The sequence below is a fragment of the Gambusia affinis genome, linkage group LG21, assembly GCF_019740435.1.
Source record: "Gambusia affinis linkage group LG21, SWU_Gaff_1.0, whole genome shotgun sequence".
Classification (NCBI taxonomy): Eukaryota; Metazoa; Chordata; class Actinopteri; order Cyprinodontiformes; family Poeciliidae; genus Gambusia; species Gambusia affinis.
This window is the reverse complement of record NC_057888.1, coordinates 10,434,020-10,453,236: the sequence shown is the minus strand read 5'-3', so window position 1 is coordinate 10,453,236 and position 19,217 is coordinate 10,434,020. Positions and strand designations below refer to the sequence as shown.

At 37.9% G+C, this 19,217-nt stretch overlaps 3 protein-coding genes across 3 annotated transcripts in view; 1 reads left to right on the top strand and 2 right to left on the bottom strand.

Moving 5' to 3' along the window:
• arfgef1 (ADP-ribosylation factor guanine nucleotide-exchange factor 1 (brefeldin A-inhibited)) overlaps window positions 1-828 on the bottom strand; it is a 52,902-nt gene extending 52,074 nt beyond the window's left edge. Inside the window, exon 1 of the mRNA XM_044105528.1 lies at window positions 418-828. Within this exon, the coding sequence (XP_043961463.1) occupies window positions 418-541 (124 nt within the window). The 5' untranslated portion in view covers window positions 542-828. The remainder of the gene's footprint in view (window positions 1-417) is intronic.
• An 8,328-nt stretch (window positions 829-9,156) lies between these two features.
• On the bottom strand, window positions 9,157-12,478 carry mix23 (mitochondrial matrix import factor 23). The gene is made up of 5 exons (XM_044105439.1): window positions 12,336-12,478; window positions 10,437-10,562; window positions 10,200-10,346; window positions 9,947-10,006; window positions 9,157-9,862 (listed from the first exon to the last, which is right to left on the bottom strand). Exons 1-5 carry the CDS (start codon window positions 12,384-12,386, stop codon window positions 9,815-9,817), a joined length of 432 nt encoding a protein of 143 aa, XP_043961374.1. The 5' UTR covers window positions 12,387-12,478; the 3' UTR covers window positions 9,157-9,814.
• A 1,252-nt stretch (window positions 12,479-13,730) lies between these two features.
• Window positions 13,731-18,064, top strand: fam162a (family with sequence similarity 162 member A). The gene is made up of 5 exons (XM_044105440.1): window positions 13,731-13,894; window positions 15,167-15,241; window positions 15,652-15,763; window positions 16,745-16,853; window positions 17,899-18,064. Exons 1-5 carry the CDS (start codon window positions 13,852-13,854, stop codon window positions 17,986-17,988), a joined length of 429 nt encoding a protein of 142 aa, XP_043961375.1. The 5' UTR covers window positions 13,731-13,851; the 3' UTR covers window positions 17,989-18,064.
• Window positions 18,065-19,217: the final 1,153 nt, after the last annotated feature.

The window sequence follows — 19,217 nt, the reverse complement described above, 5'->3', positions numbered from 1 at the left end:
TTTTAATAGCCATTTGTCTGTGTAAATTACGTCAGTGTTTAGAGGAGTTACAGTTTGTATCAACTTTGTTTCAAAACGATGTTTGGCCTGTTCTCGCCTCGCATGCATCGGCTCGACCAGCGTTGCAAACACCCACCCGTCCTGCTGCAGCATTTCCGTGTTTCGTACGGAATCATTTTCACGGAGTCCACGCCACGTCAGAAAATAACCCTTATTTTCTCCCCCAAATGATTCAACATCATAACACCTCTCTGGGAGTAGCGGGCTATTAACGTGGAGAAAAAAAAACACGCCGATGCTGAGGGGGAACACTGCGACATTGTTCCAGGATAAATAATAAGTGAAAGGCTGCATGACGTGTCTAAATCAATGGGGTCCAAGTCGGGATCATAGAGATGCTAGAGCAGCAGAACTTACCCAGTGCCACTTCGCAGGCTTTACGCAGCTGTGAGTGGTGAGCCTTCTTCACCTCCTTGTCGGCCAGGATCTTTTCCAAAGCTCGTGTGAGGAACATGTTTTTCGTCTTTTTGCCCTCATACATGTCGCACCGGAATCTGGAGCGAGGTGTGCCTGGTCCCAAGGAGACGGGGAGGGAGAGAGGGTGAAGGTGGAGGCCTGCAGCCGCCTCGAAAGGAGATGTATTCCGTCGCAAATGTCAGCCACGGGAGCCCCTTAACAGACACACATGAATAAATACAGAAGGTTGGGGTAAATCCCTCAGAATGCCGTTAACGACCTGCCTCCTGCGCCATGTTGGAGAGAGGAAACGACGTCACGTAACGTCCGAGAGCGGCCGCGGTGAGGCAGCACGGAGCGAGTTACGGTTTAGGGACCTGATAAAAGAAAGTTTGTGCTCCGTGTTCACCTGAAATACAAACAACAAAATACTAAGTTCTCCACTTTTATTTTGATGTGAGTTGAAACATGTTTTGCTAATTTAATTTTCTCATCAGAAACAATTAAGGAAAAACAACAAAAAAGCGGCTATTAGACTTGGTTTTAAATGCAACATATTCTAAAACATGAGCAGCGATTGTGGTCAAAAGCTTTGGCATGATATTCCTGTTATATTTATAATATTATAAAAGAAAACATTAATTAGTAAAGAGAACAGCAATGTTACTCTTTTCTAATATTTTGACTCCCTGGAAACAACAGTTTATTTCTTAATTTGATTGGTTATTGTGTTGAGAGATTTCTGGCGGGTCTCTGCAGTTCCACCGGAGTTACAGCGTTATTACTTGAGGCTCCTGCGAAGAGCACATCTTCTGATTGTGCTCACCTTGTTTACATCACATTTCGTCTCTTAATAGCATATTTGGGGGAATAAATGTGAAGTAGTCTTACCCATTGCCATTCCAAATATAGCCGAACTTAATTTCATGTTATTTTAGGCCACTGCAAAATCACAGTTTGCAGAGTTCTAGTTCAACAAATATTATAATTCTTATTGCTATAATAATTATACTTACAAGTGATTTAAACTGGGGATAGACAATGCAACCACTCAATGGAAATTGATTTTTTTTTTTCACATTCTATCCAATATGAATTTGAATGTGAGTTATATTGCACTGGTAATATTATGCATATACGGTACCTCTAAAACATTGAGAACTTGGATTTAGTTCTTTGGTGTTTCATGTCTTTACCCAGACAATTGAAAATATTTTTTAAAGAAAAGTATTCTATCACAGTTATCTAGTTAAAAGTTGGATCATTTTTGATGCAATTAAATCAATAACTGTAACTGTACTCTAGATGTGACATCTGCCAGCAAAACCAAAACAATTTTATTTTAGCAAAAAAGAGAATACATTTCTTTATCTCAATAAACATAATTCTTTTTTCACTCTATTGAGTGGTTAAATTTTATTTGGTTAAATTAGTTTGTGTTTGTTAAAAGCACTGTCCAAGTTGTACCTTGCAGAACTCCCACTGCCCCAGGCACCCCATTAGACCTGTACAGATAAGCGAGTACTGTTTTAGTTATTTAAATCATATTACTTACTTTTCATGCCTTGGATATGTTTAACAGCAGATCCTTCTTGCAGCCTTCTGTAACATTTATCAGAGTCCAACAGCAGATACATGTGGAAAATCTGGAAGTTTGACAACACAGATTTGGTCATTGTAGGCGGCATATAGTTTGCTTACACTTAGGACTGTCTTATGAGTCAGCTCCATTTTTTCTGTAGCTATAAATAAGAGATGAGCTGAAGAAGCTTTAGTCTCGATAGAAGTTTTCGTTCGAGGGTTCAGTCATGTGAAAAACTAACATATTGATGTCAACACATTTTATTTATTTATACACAAGATGATGTAGTTGCAGGTTAAACAGAAAAATAAACTTTGTATTACCCATTGAAAAATGGATATAAATAAATATTGTGAGGAACATGTTTGGCTGAAATCTTCAGCTGCTTTATACCCATCTAGTCTCTTTTATAGGTCTAAGAAACGTTTTTTTCCAGTCTGCAGTGCTGATTTCTCTTTATGTTTTCTTTTTGTTTGTTTGTTTCATGTGGAGCTTATTTGAAGTCAACCAATGGCAATTCATTGATGGTTTCCATGACGATCTATTTCTCAGTTTTGAGCCAGTCCTTGGTAGATTTGCTAGTATGATTACTAGTAACGCAAAACATTAACTTGCAATGTTTCACTGTTCAGTTTAAAATTTTCTTCAAGCACTCCCTAATACTCTCAAATTCTTCTGAGACCTCTTAAATTCCCTTACAAAACTCAAAAGTACAGTCTTGTCTGCTGAGTAATGATGCTCTACTCTTATCTGTTACACCTGTGTGTAGATTTTGTAACTGGAAACAATTGTGGAGATGTAATTCATTCTTCACTACAAATAGCTTTTTAAAATTAGATTGCAGATAATGTGTTAAAATGTATTTTCTTCTGTTTTCATTCTTTTACTAAATTCTTGTATTTTGTTACACTGTTGAATTTAATGTTAAATATGTTGAAATGTTAAAAAGACTCCTTTGCTGTTATAGTTTTTGTAATTGTTTTTAAACTACGGTAAAAGAGAAATTAGAAATATTTGGTGTATGTGATGCTTATGAAAAATGTGACTCGCCTGCAGTAATGTTTACTATCAAACACAACTTTGTGTTCAAAACATTAATGACGCACAACTATGGGCTCCTCCTTCACATAAAAAATATTTAACTTTTTCCTTTAAATTTGGGCAATTTTAGCAAGAAAACTGTTGAAACATACAATTTGGCATTATAAGTTTCATAGATAAAATATATATTTAATTGTGTTATAATAGAAATAACCAGCCAAGAAGGATGACTTGTGATAACAACTTCTACTGATATAAAATGTTCAAACTTCATTATTACACATTTATTAAAATGTCATGTTAAGCTCACATAAAAAATCCTGACAATGTCATTGAAAGTTATTCTGGACAAAATATATGTATGTATATTTTAAAATTATCAGGCTATGCCACATTATGTGCAATATTATTTAATATTTTGAAAGACATAAACAATTTGTTTTACTTATTCAAAAAGTCCTGATGTCTGGAATCAAGTCCTAGCATCACCCCATCTTGTAAAAAAAACAAAAAAAAAAACAACATTTGTTGTAAGCACTCTGAACTCTATGCAATCATTTCTTATCAGAAATAAGAAATAACAAAACAAACCTTGAGAAAATAATGCATTTCATTTCTCACTTATTCACCTGATAGCATCTAAAAGAAATATTAAATTTAACAACCGTAAAAGGTTGCTCATATATATGGAAATCCTTTCCTGTTCATGTTGCACTTCTGCAGACCCAACAAGATGGTTATCACAGCTCTCAAGGTCCTGGAGCAGTTGTGCAAGATTAGTGGTTTAAGCAGGAAGAAACAAAACATCTGTGAACCTAAACTCAAATTCAACATTCCTGGAAGACCAGTCAACAGAGCTAACAGGTGAAGAAGGAGGATTTATTCTCATCTACTAAAAACTAAAAGGGATTATGAAGCAATTAGAAACTTTGCTTTAAGTGAAGGAAAAACCTAAGTCTGATAAACTGGGACAGATTATATATCAGTCACTTCCCTTGGAATTACATTATAGGACCGTATAAGTTTGGCTTTAGAGTTCAGGGGTATTGCAGACAGTGTTCTCAGAATAATATTTGACCCACTGCATTACTGTACTACAGGTCAACCCTCATAAGTAAAACACAGAATGATTAAGTGAGACTTTCAACTGCTTCCATTCACAGTTGGTGTATACTATTGTCAATACTCACCGAAATAAATATTCTGGCGAGCGTTGTAGCAACACAATGGACAGCTAATGTGTATCTAAGTAACCCATGCTAGTCTGAACTGGAGCAGAGTAGATATTTACCAAACAGCTGTCAGAATTTTTGTTTTTGAATTACAAAGTTTGCCACCTGTGGTTACCACAGAGGCCTTTTAAATTTCTGGTTAGTGTGCCGGCCTGCGAGGTCTCCAAGTTGCTACTTTCAGAGAGCATTTTTTCCAACTTACACCTCCTCCCTTGACAAATCAATATAGAATGTTTACATTATAATATTTTTAATCACAATTTTTTCACCAAATTTTGAGCAGCTCCATATTTGCAAGTGATTCCAGCAAACATAAAAACTTTCAGGATGTGAAAATAAGTCATGATCTACAAGGTAGTGCTAAAGTTAAAGTATTGTGATGCACAGATAAAGGAGCATTTGCACATAGACATGGTAAGCAGAACTAACCAAGCTGCCAAACAGGAACAGAAGTAAAAAGTGTCCATTATTGTCTTCTGTAAAAACTGAACAACGAAGTTCAGAAGCTCAATAAGAGAGTAGCTAAAACACACCTTTTTTTGTAATCCTTTTCTTTTTTTAAATGTTTTCATTATTAGCCAGAGAAAAAAAAAAAAAAGTAATTGAGTAAGCCAGATGATGAAGGCAAAAAAAAAAATATGTAAAGCACAGAACATCCCCTGCAGTTCAGCTAAATCTATCGATAAGAAATAAAAGGAACATGGCACATTCATCCTCACAAAATGACTGTTCAAGAAGGAAACTAGAGAAAGGGAAAACATCAGGTCACCTATGACTGTGCTGAAAGTGTTTCAAGCTTCAGCAGCTGAGATTTCTCTGTGTTCTTCACCAGTCAAAGCTTTATGACAATGAGATTCCCACTCATAACAAGATTCAGCTAGCGGGAGCGAATACTTTTCTTTTGTCACTGTATATTCAGTTCCCATTTACACTTTGTTTATTTCAGATTCTTGAGGGCTACATCAAACAAGAGTCATGACACCTGAATGGCAGGATTGGAAAATTTGCCAGCAAGCCAAAGGATTGCAAAAATTATTTTCTTTTAACCCCTCCCTCCTGAGAAAGCACAGGGTGACTATAAAGAGAAACATCCAGCAGAAGCAGATTTGGGGTGGACAGCCTTCTGCCTCAATCAGCCAAGAGATGAGAGGATGTGGAAAGAGGCATTACCGATTCTACTTTCACCCCTACTTATTAAATGTAATAAATAATCACGTTACAGCTGAAGAAATAGCCACTAAACGACATGGCAAAACATGATGGAGAAGTCAAGCTGGTTGAATTGTCATTTTATCATGGTGTAATACTTAAATTAGCTAGAGACATGCAGAATAATTCTGAGTTAATATTAAATATGTGTTGTGTTATAAATGTAAATTTGAAGACATAACAGCTCATTTATTTACAGCCTACTAGCGAGGATTGGAATTAGGTGATTAGAAGGCTAATACTTGTTACACTTTCTTGTTAGTCAAACACAGGCCGAGGTTAATATTCAAGTTTAAACAATGGGCACACTGACCTCTACTGGTCTCACCTTCTTACTACATCATTATTGCTTCTCTATACTAAATGCTGCAATAATGGCAGAGCATGTTACGAAATAATTTACTAAAATGTTCAAAATCAGAAGTTTACATATCTTTTCTCAATACTTATTCACAGTAGGAATGGTGTTGCCCTATTTACTCCAAATGTAACAATGCACTTCTTGTTGCTGCAGTTGTAGCTGCAAGAAGCCCATTTTGTGGTGTATTACTATCAACTGTGCACATCTAAAGAGTAAAGTCTTTGATGTCTTTCTTTGCAATGTTTGGTCAGCAGAGGCAATATTTGAAATAGGCCATATGGGCAAGTATTTAGACGTTCATTATAAGAGGGCTCGGCTGATGGACTAATTGTTGCATTTTCTGACAGCACCTCCCTTCGTTGTGCAAACTTTCAAACAGGTGGACAATTTCTCATGCAGCCAGTGGTGTCTGAGTATGCTGTCATCTACTGGGGACTTTTAATTTGCACTCCAACAGCCTGATGTCAACGTTCGTGGTCTAGAAGCCCTGGATCCTCGCTGCCCGTCCCTGTGTCTCTCTGCCCGACTCTCCTCACGTGACCCTGTTCTGCGACCCAAACAAGTCCAAATGGTACCAGGAAGCTTCCATCGAGGAAGCAACCTGGGAGGTAAAATTTCATATATTTTTGTGGCTCCAAGTGGTGTAGCTGCTACTGTATGTCTTACAGAACAACAATTGGAGTGGTACAAATGTCTGACGATGCTCTGCCTCACATCTCTGTTTGCACCCTGAGCACCAAGCAAAAGAACTGGGCGGAATGGTTAAACGTTCCCTGACAGCCACAGATTGGATTGCCACAGTAGCACCAGGTCTGTTTTTCCTCCCCTTCTCTTGACACATACAGTATAAGATCAGTTGTTCAGGGTCTGATCACATAATAAATCTTAAAGTAAAATGTACTGCAATTTTCAATAAATTAGTGACATTATGCATTCTGATGAGGCTCATTGCTTTGTAAAATTAACCATCTTCAAACATATTTTTCAGCATACCTACACTTCTTAATCAAATGGTTTTCTTTATATTGTTCAGTAAGATATTCCAACTTAATATGTCATTTTCCATTAACTGTAAGCATAAAATTATTGTCATTACTAGAATTAAAGACTGTAGTTATGTGTTTCACTTTTTGAATTGATTTACTAAAATAAATTAACATCTAATATGCAAAACATATAAATATTTTTAACGTTGACTGTTCCCTCATGATAGATTCGGTTTTGAGACATTAGTCCTTTAATCCTGGAAATGTTCTTCAGGTGATAGAAGGCCGTCTTTGTGACTGTCTTTACGTGGCTCTGAAAGTTCAGGTCAGAGTCCATCACTACTCCCAGGTTTCTGGCCTGATCGCTGGTTTTTAGTTGTAATAACTGAAGCTGTGTACTGACTCTAGATCGTTCCTCTTTAGGTCCAAAAATAATAACTTCAGTTTTGTTTTTGTTCAGCTGGAATATATATATATATATAAGTTGTTGTTTTTTTTCTTCACACACCCAGAAAACATCATATAGGACTAAAAAAGCGATATATGGGTTGAATGTTCTTTAGCTTTTTAAACATTTTTACCAGACGTCCCAGTGATTTTGGAGGGAAACCCCCTGATTCAGCACTAGGGGGCAGCACATCAACTTTATTTCTTCAACGTTGAACTTCAACGTGGTCTGGTCTTTGCTAAAGTAAAGGTTAAAAAGTTAAAGCAAATAAAAGGCAATAACCGTCTCTGTCAGTGACTTTGTTTCACTCTTTTCTTTATGTCACGTTGATCCTATGTTATCTAGATTTTGGTGGTTAATTCCTAATTTTAAATAGCTTCTTTCACTAAAAGGTGAGGGTTTCACTCATACCTCCACCTGTTATGTAGGAGAACCACATTCCAGTCTTTACCCAGAGTAAATACTATAAACATGCTGAAAAACTTCCTTCTTAACCATTTTGAGTTGACAGCAACAGACATTTGACTTAATCAGAAATCACCAGCATGGCAGGAAGTATTGGAAAAGCCTGGGAAGAAACTCAGAAGATCTATGACACGGTAAGCTCCAGTCATTCTTTATAATGTCTACATGCATCTTCGCAGCTCAGATTTCAATCTCTATTTAATGTTACGAACTCACAGCTGAAGAGCGACACAGAGAAAAAGTGGACCGAACAGAGCTATGAAATATTTAGGTACAACCAGTGGCAGGAACAAACTTTATCATCAAGGTGCTGCAGATTTTCTTTGACATTGTGTTATATTATTGTCAAATAGTCTGTGTTCCGAGATGTAAATGTGTTTATATTAACAATTCCAACAAAACAAAAATGCATTTCTGCTGTCTCCTCCCGTTAGGTTCATGCAGGAGCAAGTGAATACCTCCATATTTATGCCTCACAAAGCTCTCTAAAAAGGGGAGAGATTGAAACTTTACTGAAGAGGGTAGAAAAACACAAAGAAGATGATCCTCTGGAGCCCATCAGACCTTTGGACTGATGAGAAAACACAACTTCACCCCGGCAGCCTTACAGCAAAATGCACTGCTATGTCATATGAAAGAGCATGTTGGGATGGCTTAAATTTGACCTTTTCTATCAGTATGATATTAGTGGTTGTTTGATATAGCTATTTTGCAGTGTGACTACCTTACTGATTACATTAATATGTGGAAAATGTACCATTATCTAATAAATATAGCTAAAACTGCCCAAAGGACTTGGATTTTATAAAAAGACCTCAGGTCCAAAGTTAACATAAGAAAAAGGACAAAAACAAACAAACAAAAAAAAAAACAAGAAGCACAGTGTGCTCACTATGTAGGCAGATTTTAAGAATATTTTGATCCAATCCCAAAAAGCTGTCTAAGGTCCTGATCAAAGCTTTTTAAAAATAACTTATATCAGATTAAACTCTACTCCTGAAAATTGGTGGAATCTGATTTAGGTAAACTGCAACCCTATTTTGCAGCCTCTCACAACATCAACAAAAAAATAACTCTCTAAGACTTGTTTTGGTGCCTCAAGACAGTTTAGGCAACATCTTGAAATGACTGGAATCTCTACCAGAAAGTCTTGAAGGATCGTGTCTGACCAGCAGTTTGAAACTGAAGCAAGTTATGCAGCAAGACAATGATTCAGAACACATCTTACAAAAATGAAGGTTTTGCTAAACTTAGAACAAGACAAGGCTTGAATCTAATTGCCTTTCTGTGGCATGACCTTAAAAACGCAATGTAAAAGCCTAATTGCCCTTATTTGTGGAATCTTTATGGCAATTGTTGCTACCAAGGGTGCCTCAACTGTTTATTAGGATTAGTGGGAAATTACTTTTCACACAGGGCCAGGTTGATAAAATGTGTGAGAAAAAAGAAAAAAAAGAAACCTATAAGGGGGCAAATACTTTTTTGTAGCACCAAATATTAGAGATAAGCTTTGTAATAAATCAGAATCAAGTTTTAACCTTACTTGGGGTTGTTGTGATGTTCTCTTTGAAAGAGCTGTAATGTCAGTATAAAATATCTAAATATACTAATTAATCTGACGTTGTCGAGCACCAACAGTAAAGAGGTCTAATGAACAAGTCAAGAAAACAGGTCCAGCTCAGTTCATTGCCCGTCAGAAGCACCGGGTTTATGCTAACGATTTAAAACACGGACAACAGAAGTCGCTTGAAAACAGTTCATTGTGTTTAGTTTTTTTTTTTTTAAAAAAAGCTTTTGTACAATAACCCCTTGTGAAGAACAAAGATTATTTTTACAGCATTCATTCTGCTACACCATAATGACGATGAGAAAAGGTGGCGTGGATTAGAGCTCCGATTGGTCTGGAGGACGAGCGTCGCCTGCTGAGCCGTCGGTGCTGAGCCGTCGGTGCTGAGCAGCGGCACACACACGCTCCGCTCCAGTCTGGGTTTAAACACAGATCGAAGAGGCTCTTTTTCCTCAGAGGGATCTTCGCTACACCTTCGGAGGCAGGTAGTGGATTCTGCATCGTTCAGCGAAAACCTGAGAGGAAAGAAAAACACAAGTAGCATGCACGTTTTACATTTTTTAAGGATGAATAAAGGAATGATAGGGATGTGTTTGTACCTTCAGACTTCTGTCATTGACAACTTCTTCAACGTTCAGCTCTGACTGCATGAGCTTCAACTGGAGGCAGGATAACACAAGACAAAAAGTAACAATCAGGGTTTTTTTTCTACAAGATAATTTGATTTGGGATTTACTGATTATGTATTTGTGTGAGCATATCTAATTAAAAAAAAATACATTGAAGTTGTCAGATACTACCCATTATAGAATATTAATAGCCACAAATTTATTTTAATTTGCTCTTGCTTACGTTGGTCTGCTCCTTTCGAAGCTGTTTGACCAGTTTCAGATTGTCGCTGTCTTTTGCTCGTTCTTCCCGCAGCTGCACCATCACTTCTGATTTCTGAGCTATGCAAGCCTTGATGGCTTTGTCTCTACTTAGGTGGGCTTTCATCAACTGTGAGATGCAGACAAGAGATGTGGAGAGACAAGTTACAGCTGTGCAGAAACCTGCAGAGTTCACATTTCGTTTTCTTCGGACACTCACCGACTCATAAAGCTCTTTGCAGGTCTGTGTGGCGTCCACTTTTCCTGAGAAGGACACTGTGGGCACAGTAGTGTTCAGGGCGTGGACGATGCGGTCGTCTATAGTGCGCATCGCCTTCAGCCCCTCCTGGAAAAAAGACACTTTTATTTATGGCTTAAAGGATCTGTTTTATCACAGGATATTCATAAACACAAGCTGTAGATGGAACTGCTAACCAAAATCCGAACATAGAGGAAAAGAATGGTTTGTGGTGTGGTGTGCATTCAAATTAAGAATAGGACAATAAAAAGGCTTGCGACAATATCCACCCCCTTATGTAACATATAAATGCATTTTATTGAGATTTTACATGACAGGACAAAAAGTAGAACACAATTATGAAGTGGAAAGAAAATTGTATATTCTTTTTTACTTGTTTTTCACAAATACAAATTCCTAAAAAAAATATGTTGTGCATCTACAATCAGCCACCATGAGTCAATAGTTAGTCTTTTTGGGGTATTGTTTTAGTTTCTAAGTCAGTTTTGGACATGTAGACAAAATCGTTTGCCTGTTCTTTGCAAAAAATGCCCAGTTAAATCAGATATGACAAAGAGGATATGAACATAGTCTCAAAGTTAAGTCAAATATTCCCATATTAACATCTGAACTTTGACTAGGCCATTCCAAAACATGAGCATGCTCCTCTTGCTGTATATTTAAGGTCTTGCTAAAGTGAACCTTCATCTGGCGCCAGTGATTTCTACACCCACTAATAGGGTTCCTTTCATGATTGTTCTGTATTTAGGTCCAGCTGCTCAGGCAGGCTTCTCTGTCTTCTCTTATACTGCCACCACAAGGTTTCACTGTGCATCTGTTGTTTTTTGAGGTGATGTGAAAGTTTAGCGCTCTGCTACACAGAGTTTTGGGTGAAGGACAACTTTTTCTGTCATACAACCGGCTCCTTACACCGCTGGTAAACTGCAAGTGGGAGTTTTTATGGCTTTCCTGTCCAGATTTACAAAGTATGAAGCTAAAATTTGTCAGGTCAGCAGATTATCCTATCTAAGCTGCGAGTCTCTAAAGCTCCTTCTGAGTTACCATGAGCCACTTGGCTGTTTCTATAACTATTACTCTCCTTGTCCAGCCTGCTAAGTGGACAGCCAAGTCTTAAGAGGATTGTTGTTTGCGACCCTGGTTTAAACTTCTCCACAGCATCTTCCATGAGCTATCTGTTGTACTAGCAGATCTAAAGAGGCTTTCGCAGAAAGTCTGAATATACCCTGTGATTACATTACTCACCAACTGTTTACTAATTAGGTGGTAATTTATTGCATTGGAGTTATTTTGGGGTATTAAAAGGAGATTGATTACAAATGACACACTTTACAGCTTTTTATTTGTACAATTATTTTTAAAAAATTATGTTTTCTACAACTTTACAATTATGCACAAATACCCATCAAATAAAACTCCAATAAAAAAAAGTTCTAGGGTTTACAAATCTTAGCAAAACCCAGCTTGGTAAAAGGTTTGCCCTTCAAAAACAGTTGAAATATAATTTGTTTTTGCACTATTCTAATAATTCATGGTTCCTTTTAGGAGCTATGTAATTCACCAAGTAATTTGACCTGAATACAAACAGTGAGCTTAGTAGTCAAGGACTGAACACTCGGATAATGCATTGATCAAGTAGATTCGGATCAGCTGATGGAGATCTTTGTGATGCTAACTTCAAGCACACATGCTTCTAGTTTCAAGTTTTGTAATCCAGTCTGGATCCTTTGAAGGATCTGGAGGGTCATAACTCAAAGAAAACAAAGAACCGATCATGCCAACTTCTGAGGACCAAGGACTCCGGCCGATCTCTCACTCTGCAGCGTTTGGGCAAAAACAATGAAACCTTTCGGTTTAAATTACCTGAAACATGGAAAAGTCCTCACAGTTTAAAGTCCCATCGGGCGCCGCCATAGTGGACTGCGTGGTCCTTCACAACACCAGCACGAGATGGCTGTTCAAGACGGTGCCTGAACGAAAACTTACTTCACTCTCTTCAGGAACGGTTTTCAGCAGGCATTCAGTCTGAAACCCTGCAGCACCTTCATCATTCAAGAGGCAAAAACAAATTAGGTTTTACAAATAAGAAACAATATTTTGTCAATTTCAGTTACAAAACCGAACAAGTGAAAATAAGAGTTTAAATTACTTTAATTCACATCTGAATTATATACCCAGACAAACTGTCTTTTCTGCATGTGTTTATTTAAGCTTTTTCTTTTACTAAAAAAAATAAGTAAAAGAACTAATAACCATGATATTTTATTTGTTTATTATTTATTCACTTTCCAACTGATGTGCTGCTAATTCCTCACATTAGACCATGTTTCATACTTCAGAAAACATATCTAGAATAAAAATATATTAAACTTGGTTGCTATACATTATTGAATAACAGGCAAACTGTCTTATATGAAACCTGCAGCTGTCAGAGGTTTGTGTCACTACGTTTCTGATTCAGTACAGCTAACAGGAGGAACTGATGTCACCCTGAGCTGGGAGCTGTCAAATTGGCTGTCTGGAACAGCACAGGAACAGTTGGCACATGGCAGTGCCAACCACACAGAACAACCTGCATGTCACCATCATTACAAGAACTGAATCTTGGAGCACGACCTATTTATAGATCATTTTCAGTTAATACATCTTGTTAGATTTGGCTTAAACTGTTGGCTTAACATGTGAAAAGCCATATTTAAAACAATGTAAAATGTTGTGCCCATAATTATGGGAAGTCATTTACATTTACAGTTCACAAACTGTGCAATAAGTATGTAAAACCTTTCAAGACACAAAGTGCTTCAAGATTAACAGTAAAGAGAGATTTTAATGTTAATGTAATACTAGGGTGTGAATTAACCCTTACATATAATGTAAGAAATACCTTTGAAAACAAGGAAAAGGTAAACACAGACTCTTAAAAATGTAAATGTTACATTTAAACTTAATGGCAAAAGCAAACAAAATTACAGTATGTAATTAGATATTTTTGTGTTAGTTCCTGAAGTTTCCAGACCTGTTACTTTGAACTCAGCATAAAACACGTTAAAAAAAGAACAAAATATAACCCGGAGGCCGCATTAAACATGTTTTTTTTGTTTGTTTGTTTTTTTCCCGGAGAATGAATTGATTTCAACAACTTGAACTAGTTTTCCATGATACCTTTGTGTTTAGTCCTCGCTGATTCCAAAAGTGCCTATCACAACATGGCGGCCACGTTTACGTACAATCCTGACGTAATGCGGCGTCTTCTACGTCAGCGCCGTGGAGGACCTGTTTTCATACAGCTCGTTGACTTTCAGAAGCTGAAGGGGAAGTGTTTACCCGGTTTTTGCTGCACAGTTTTTGGACACATCGGCTGTCGGTAACCTATACAGACATGAATTTCGTCAGATCTCGCCTATCTGTGGGCAGCCTATTGGGTTCGTATGATTAGCTTTTTTTTAGTTAACATGGATCTCAAGAATCAAACTAGCAAACTCCACCTTCCTCGTACTTGTTGTTTTTGGCTTTTCTAAAACTATGTTTGTAGTTGGCATTTTTGTAATTCTTTGTGAAGGTTATTTGATGGCTAAAATAACCCGCTAGATGCATATTTGCTTGGTGTAGTGATGTTAAAATGAATGTTGACACTTCTCAGGACTTAATAGTCTCGTTTTCCTGGTCATGTTATTGTATGTTGCATGAGTAAAAAGTATAATATAATATAAATAAGTCTGTTCTAATATACATTTAGACATGCATTTGACGTTGGATATTTTTAGATTATAGTAAAACCTTTTATTTTATAATTTTTATATGCTTCTTCTATGTGGTTGCAGTTCACTTTCAAAATTTTGATGTGCTTAATTCGTTTTAGTTTTTTGTTTTTTACTTTTACTTTATTTTATTTGTAGGCTTAGCAATTTACATTTATTCATTTTCTTCTAGATTAACTTGGGTAATTATTATTCCTTTATTTTCTATTCAACAAGTTTTATGTTATCAATTCTTTTGAAAAAGCAGTTTGATTTACTTGAAACTTGACTTTAAGTTTATTTAACATTGATCTTTTGAAGTTTTTATTAAAATTACTTGGTTTGTCCAGTAAAAAAGTAAAAAAATAAAACTCACTACCTAGCGTTAAAGCAAGGTAGCTGTTTCAACAACTATGTTTTAATATGCATCCAATTTCTGAGGAAGATGTTAGAATTTTACATTTTCACACTTACATAGGTCAAGTGCAGAAAACATCAGAGGAGATTGGTCCAAAATTTAAGTTGGTCCAATGCATGATTAAAAACTGGAAGGACAGAGAAGGAACATTATTTTTGTGGAAGAATTGTGATCAGAAAAACTGTCTTGAATGGTTAGGTTTTCTTGCAAAGTAATATATTTCATCTCAGTTCTTCTGCTTCAGCCAGTATTTTGAATTATTTTCTAATAAGCTAGAAAATAATTGTGTGTATAAGTGTGTATTTTAATATAATATTTATCAAACATTTCATCAATTACATAAAGTGGCCTTAAACCAATAAAGAGTACCTTAATTGAATAAGCTATTATTGCTGTTGACTTATTCTATGTAAAGTTAGTTAAAGATTCATTCTTGGTCTAATATTTTGCGATTTGAATCTAGACAAGAAAATCATCTCAAAACCAGAAAATGTGTGAATAGTTGAAATAAACAGAGCATCTGTTTAATTTCTGTCCAGGTCAGAGGGTGCGAGGGATGTGCAATAAACTTCCAGAGGTTAAGCCAGAGTCCTCCCCAGCAGCTCCAGCACAAGGTGGGGTGTTTGATTACAGGCAAACTGCCTTTTTCTTTTATTTCTCAACATGCACATCCCTGCAGTGCAACTTGATCCACTTATTATCTGTTGATCTCACCTGCGCTATATAAAGGTGTTACACGGCAGATAACATTTATGGGAAAGTTTAAATAAAAGCTGCCCTGTCATGAAAAGTGCTGAAGCAGACGACAAGTTGTCGTTTTAAACGCTTTAACGCATCCTGGAGTTTTTTCCCTGTAGATCTTGTGCATCACGCTCGTTAGGTTTGTTTGTTTGTCGCCCCAAGAGACCAAGAGGAACACAGGAAATGGGGCCACAATCTCTGGGCGATGGAGCAAATCCCTGATTTGAGTCGAGTAAAAGACTACTGATGGCCACTTCTTTTTGCTCCTCTTTCCTGTGAACAGAACCGCGTGCCTCATTCAGACCCCCCGGCTACAGACCCTCCAACTTGGACAAGAAGATGTTATTGTGGGTAGGCCGCTTCAAGTCCGCGGAACAGATCCCAGAGACTGTGTCGTGAGTAGCCATTTCCTGTTTATGCCAGACCTCCCCTGCCCTCGCGCACTGCCATCCGATTGCCTCCACATCACAAGAACAGAGCTGGCTAAGTGGATGAGCGGCCGAGCGGCGTGTAGCTGGTCCCTCTGAGACACATATGTCAGAGTCAAGGCCCGCGGGCCACATCCGGCCCGCGAGAAGATTTTCTACGGCCCCTGGGATGATCTTGATTTATTATTAGAACCGGCCCGCAGCAAGACGGCACCGGCGAAAAAATGCGAGATGCACACACCCCCTCCCCCCCCGTTCGATCCTCACAACGCTGCACTTCTGCTCGATCCTCTCACAACGCCGCACTTCTTCGATCCTCACAACGCCTTCGTTCGATCCTCTCCACTTCGATCCTCGCCGCACCCCCGCAGGAAATTCGGCTGGGCGGTCCGCTGCACTAGACCAAATGCGTCATTTAAAAAAATCTCAATGAAATCGATCAGTCCGGCCCTCGGCTTGTAGCTAAATTTTTTATTTGGCCCTCCGTCCATTTGACTTTGACACCCCTGCTCTGAGACGTCCTTTGTTCAAACAAGGCGTTTGTTTGTGCCTGGAGGTAATTAACGTGGCTCCTGGCATCAGGGTGTAGATCACATCTGATCTGCTGCTGTGATTGGAAAAAGATCTGCTTGTCATGCTTACGAGGTAAATTCAACCCACCTGTAATGGACATGGAAGCTGTGTCCAAAACAAACTACAGCAGCTGAGCAGTTCAGGAGCTTGTTGAAAGATTTGATAGTCCTGATTATAAACATTTGTATATCATGTGAAGATTAGCTTGAAAATCAAGCAGTTATTGTTTCCTTAACTGCTATGATATAAAGGAACACATGTCAGCCTTTGTTTGTCGAAATAACCTAAAGAAAATCAGCACAATTAGTGCATCTTTTTGGTTGTTTCCTGCCTATTTTGAACCAACTATATGGTGGATTTTCATATTTTCCACAGCTATGAGATGCTTGACAATGCCAGAAACAAAATCAGAGTGAAAGCTGCCTATTTGATGATGGCGTTGACAATAGGAGCCTGTGTGCTGATGGTGGTTATGGGCAAAAAGGTGAGTGACAAAGCAGAAATTCATCGCATGCACGTGTGGCTCTGATCCGGTAGCTCTATGTTCCAGGATTACTGTGATGCGGAAGAACAGGAATTTGTTCATGTCTGTGCTAGTCAATTCTGCCGAGTAATCATGAATAGGCTAACAGTGAAGTAGTCAGGTGTCTTTGTTTTAACTGAACGTCCCAAAACATAGCCGTGGCATTGTTTTATGACTGGAAATGCAGGTAAATTGTTCATTTGTTTCAGGTGGGGTTGTGTATACAACATAGAACTTCGGTGATTTTTAATTTTAAATTTTTATTTTTGCTAAACAAGAGATGCATAAGTGTAAACGTCTGGTAGTTTTCTCAATTCCACACCAAATGGCAAATTATACCGAGACACTCAAGTACATAGAGTGCTTTGTAAAAAGTAATACAACTAAAAGACCTTAGAGCGTTTCATTTGAGTTTTTTTATAGGTCAGCATAGCAGAGTGAATAATTGGAAAGAACACGCTGCATGGTTTAACAATTTATTTTGCTAACAAAAGTCTGAAAAGTGAATCATCTGTTTTCCCCCCTGACTCGGCACTTTGTAAAACCACATTTAGCTGCAATTATTGTCTCTAGACGTTTTGAGGTTTTTACAAGCTTCCTATGCACAGAGACAGAGAATTTTGCCTGTTTCTCTTCACAAAAACGTTCACTTTAGTCAAATTTGACTGAATAGGCTTGTGTAGTTTATGCAGTAATTCTTAACTCTTGACAAAAATTCTTGATTGGATATAAGTCTGGACCTTCAAAAGGCCGTTTGTAGGCATAAATATATATCAAGATTTATCAGAGCATTTATAAGTTCAGTCTTACCTGAATTTGAAAAAAAAAATCCACATTAATGTTTTTGCACTAAATTCTTGTATTTTGTAGCATTTCTACCCCCCAATTTAACTATTAAATCTCAGAATATTGAAATGCATTAAAAAAAATGGGCGAGTAGAAACTTGTGGCTTGTTCATGGTTCTAAAAACGGTCTTATCCAGATTCCATTCTGTTTTGTTTACAGGCTGCTGGCAGAAATGAGACCCTGACTTCATACAACTTGGAGAAGAAAGCCAAATGGAGGGAGGAAATTGAGAAAGAGAAGACCCAGTGATGGAGGAACTGTATTATAATCATAATACAGTTGCAACCAGATATTTACATACAAAATAAAAAAAAAAGCTCAACTTTTTTTTTCCTCCTTATTGTATGAGATTAAATCAGACTAAACCTTTCCTGTCTTCAGTGAGTTAGGTTAGTTATGTATCAATGCACGTAATAAGGCAGACTCGAAAGACTGCCTTGACGAAATTTTCAATAGAACACTGTACATCTCATTCTGTAAATCATTCTACAATTGATTTCGCAGGGGTCTCAAACTCCAGGCCTGAAGGGTCGCAGTCCTGCAACTTTTAGATGTGCCTCTGAATAGAATAATTAAGGCTCTGGAGAACTGGTCTACACAAGGTGGAGGTAATTAAGCCATTTCATTCCAGTGTTTTGTACTTGTGGCACATCTAAAAACTGCAGGACTGCGGCCCTCGAGGCCTGGAGTTTGAGACCCCTGATTTACAGAAATCAATTCAACCGGGCCAATCAGCGAACAGAAGAAGGGGCGAACGTTTTCTGATATATTTAAGAATCGCAGTCTGCCTGTAGTTTTAGCAATGGCAGCGGAGGACGCCAGCGATGCAGTTCAGTCTGTGTTGGCCACAAATATTCATTTAACAGTCGCCCTTGTTCAGCTTGGCACTTCTCTCTTTGCAGCGCAGGCAGTTTCTGGTAAGCTAAGTGGTGCACCGCATACGTCACAGCTAAGTGTTAGCGATTGGGTGAAATTTAAATACTTCCAACAGAGTCCACGCCTCCGGGAAGCAATCGTTTCTCAATAGCCGAGGGTCCAGACCATCTGCACGAAGCGAAGTGTAGAGCAGGGTTTTTACAAGGCTACAGTTTATATGGCTAAAAAAATTCAAGGTCTTTGTTCCCGCGTACATGTCGGAACGAGCTTAGCTGGCATCTTCACAACGTCTTTCGCTTTTCTTCTGAGGTTGTTGTACAGCTGGACGTTCCAGTTCTGATAACAGCTGACCCTTGGGTATCTGGAAACTGTAGGTGACATTGAACCAGACTTTTGGAGATTCGCAGTAATTTTCCCGGTATCTTAGGTTTATTTTACACTTTTTGATGTCATTACATAAGAAAGCAGCTTTCGGCATTGATTTAAAATACATCCACAATTTTGCCTCGATTTAACTTGTAAGCCATTACATCATCATCATCTGGCCTTACCAAATAGAAATAGTCTGATGCATTGTCGGGGAGGAAAAAAAAAACCTGGAC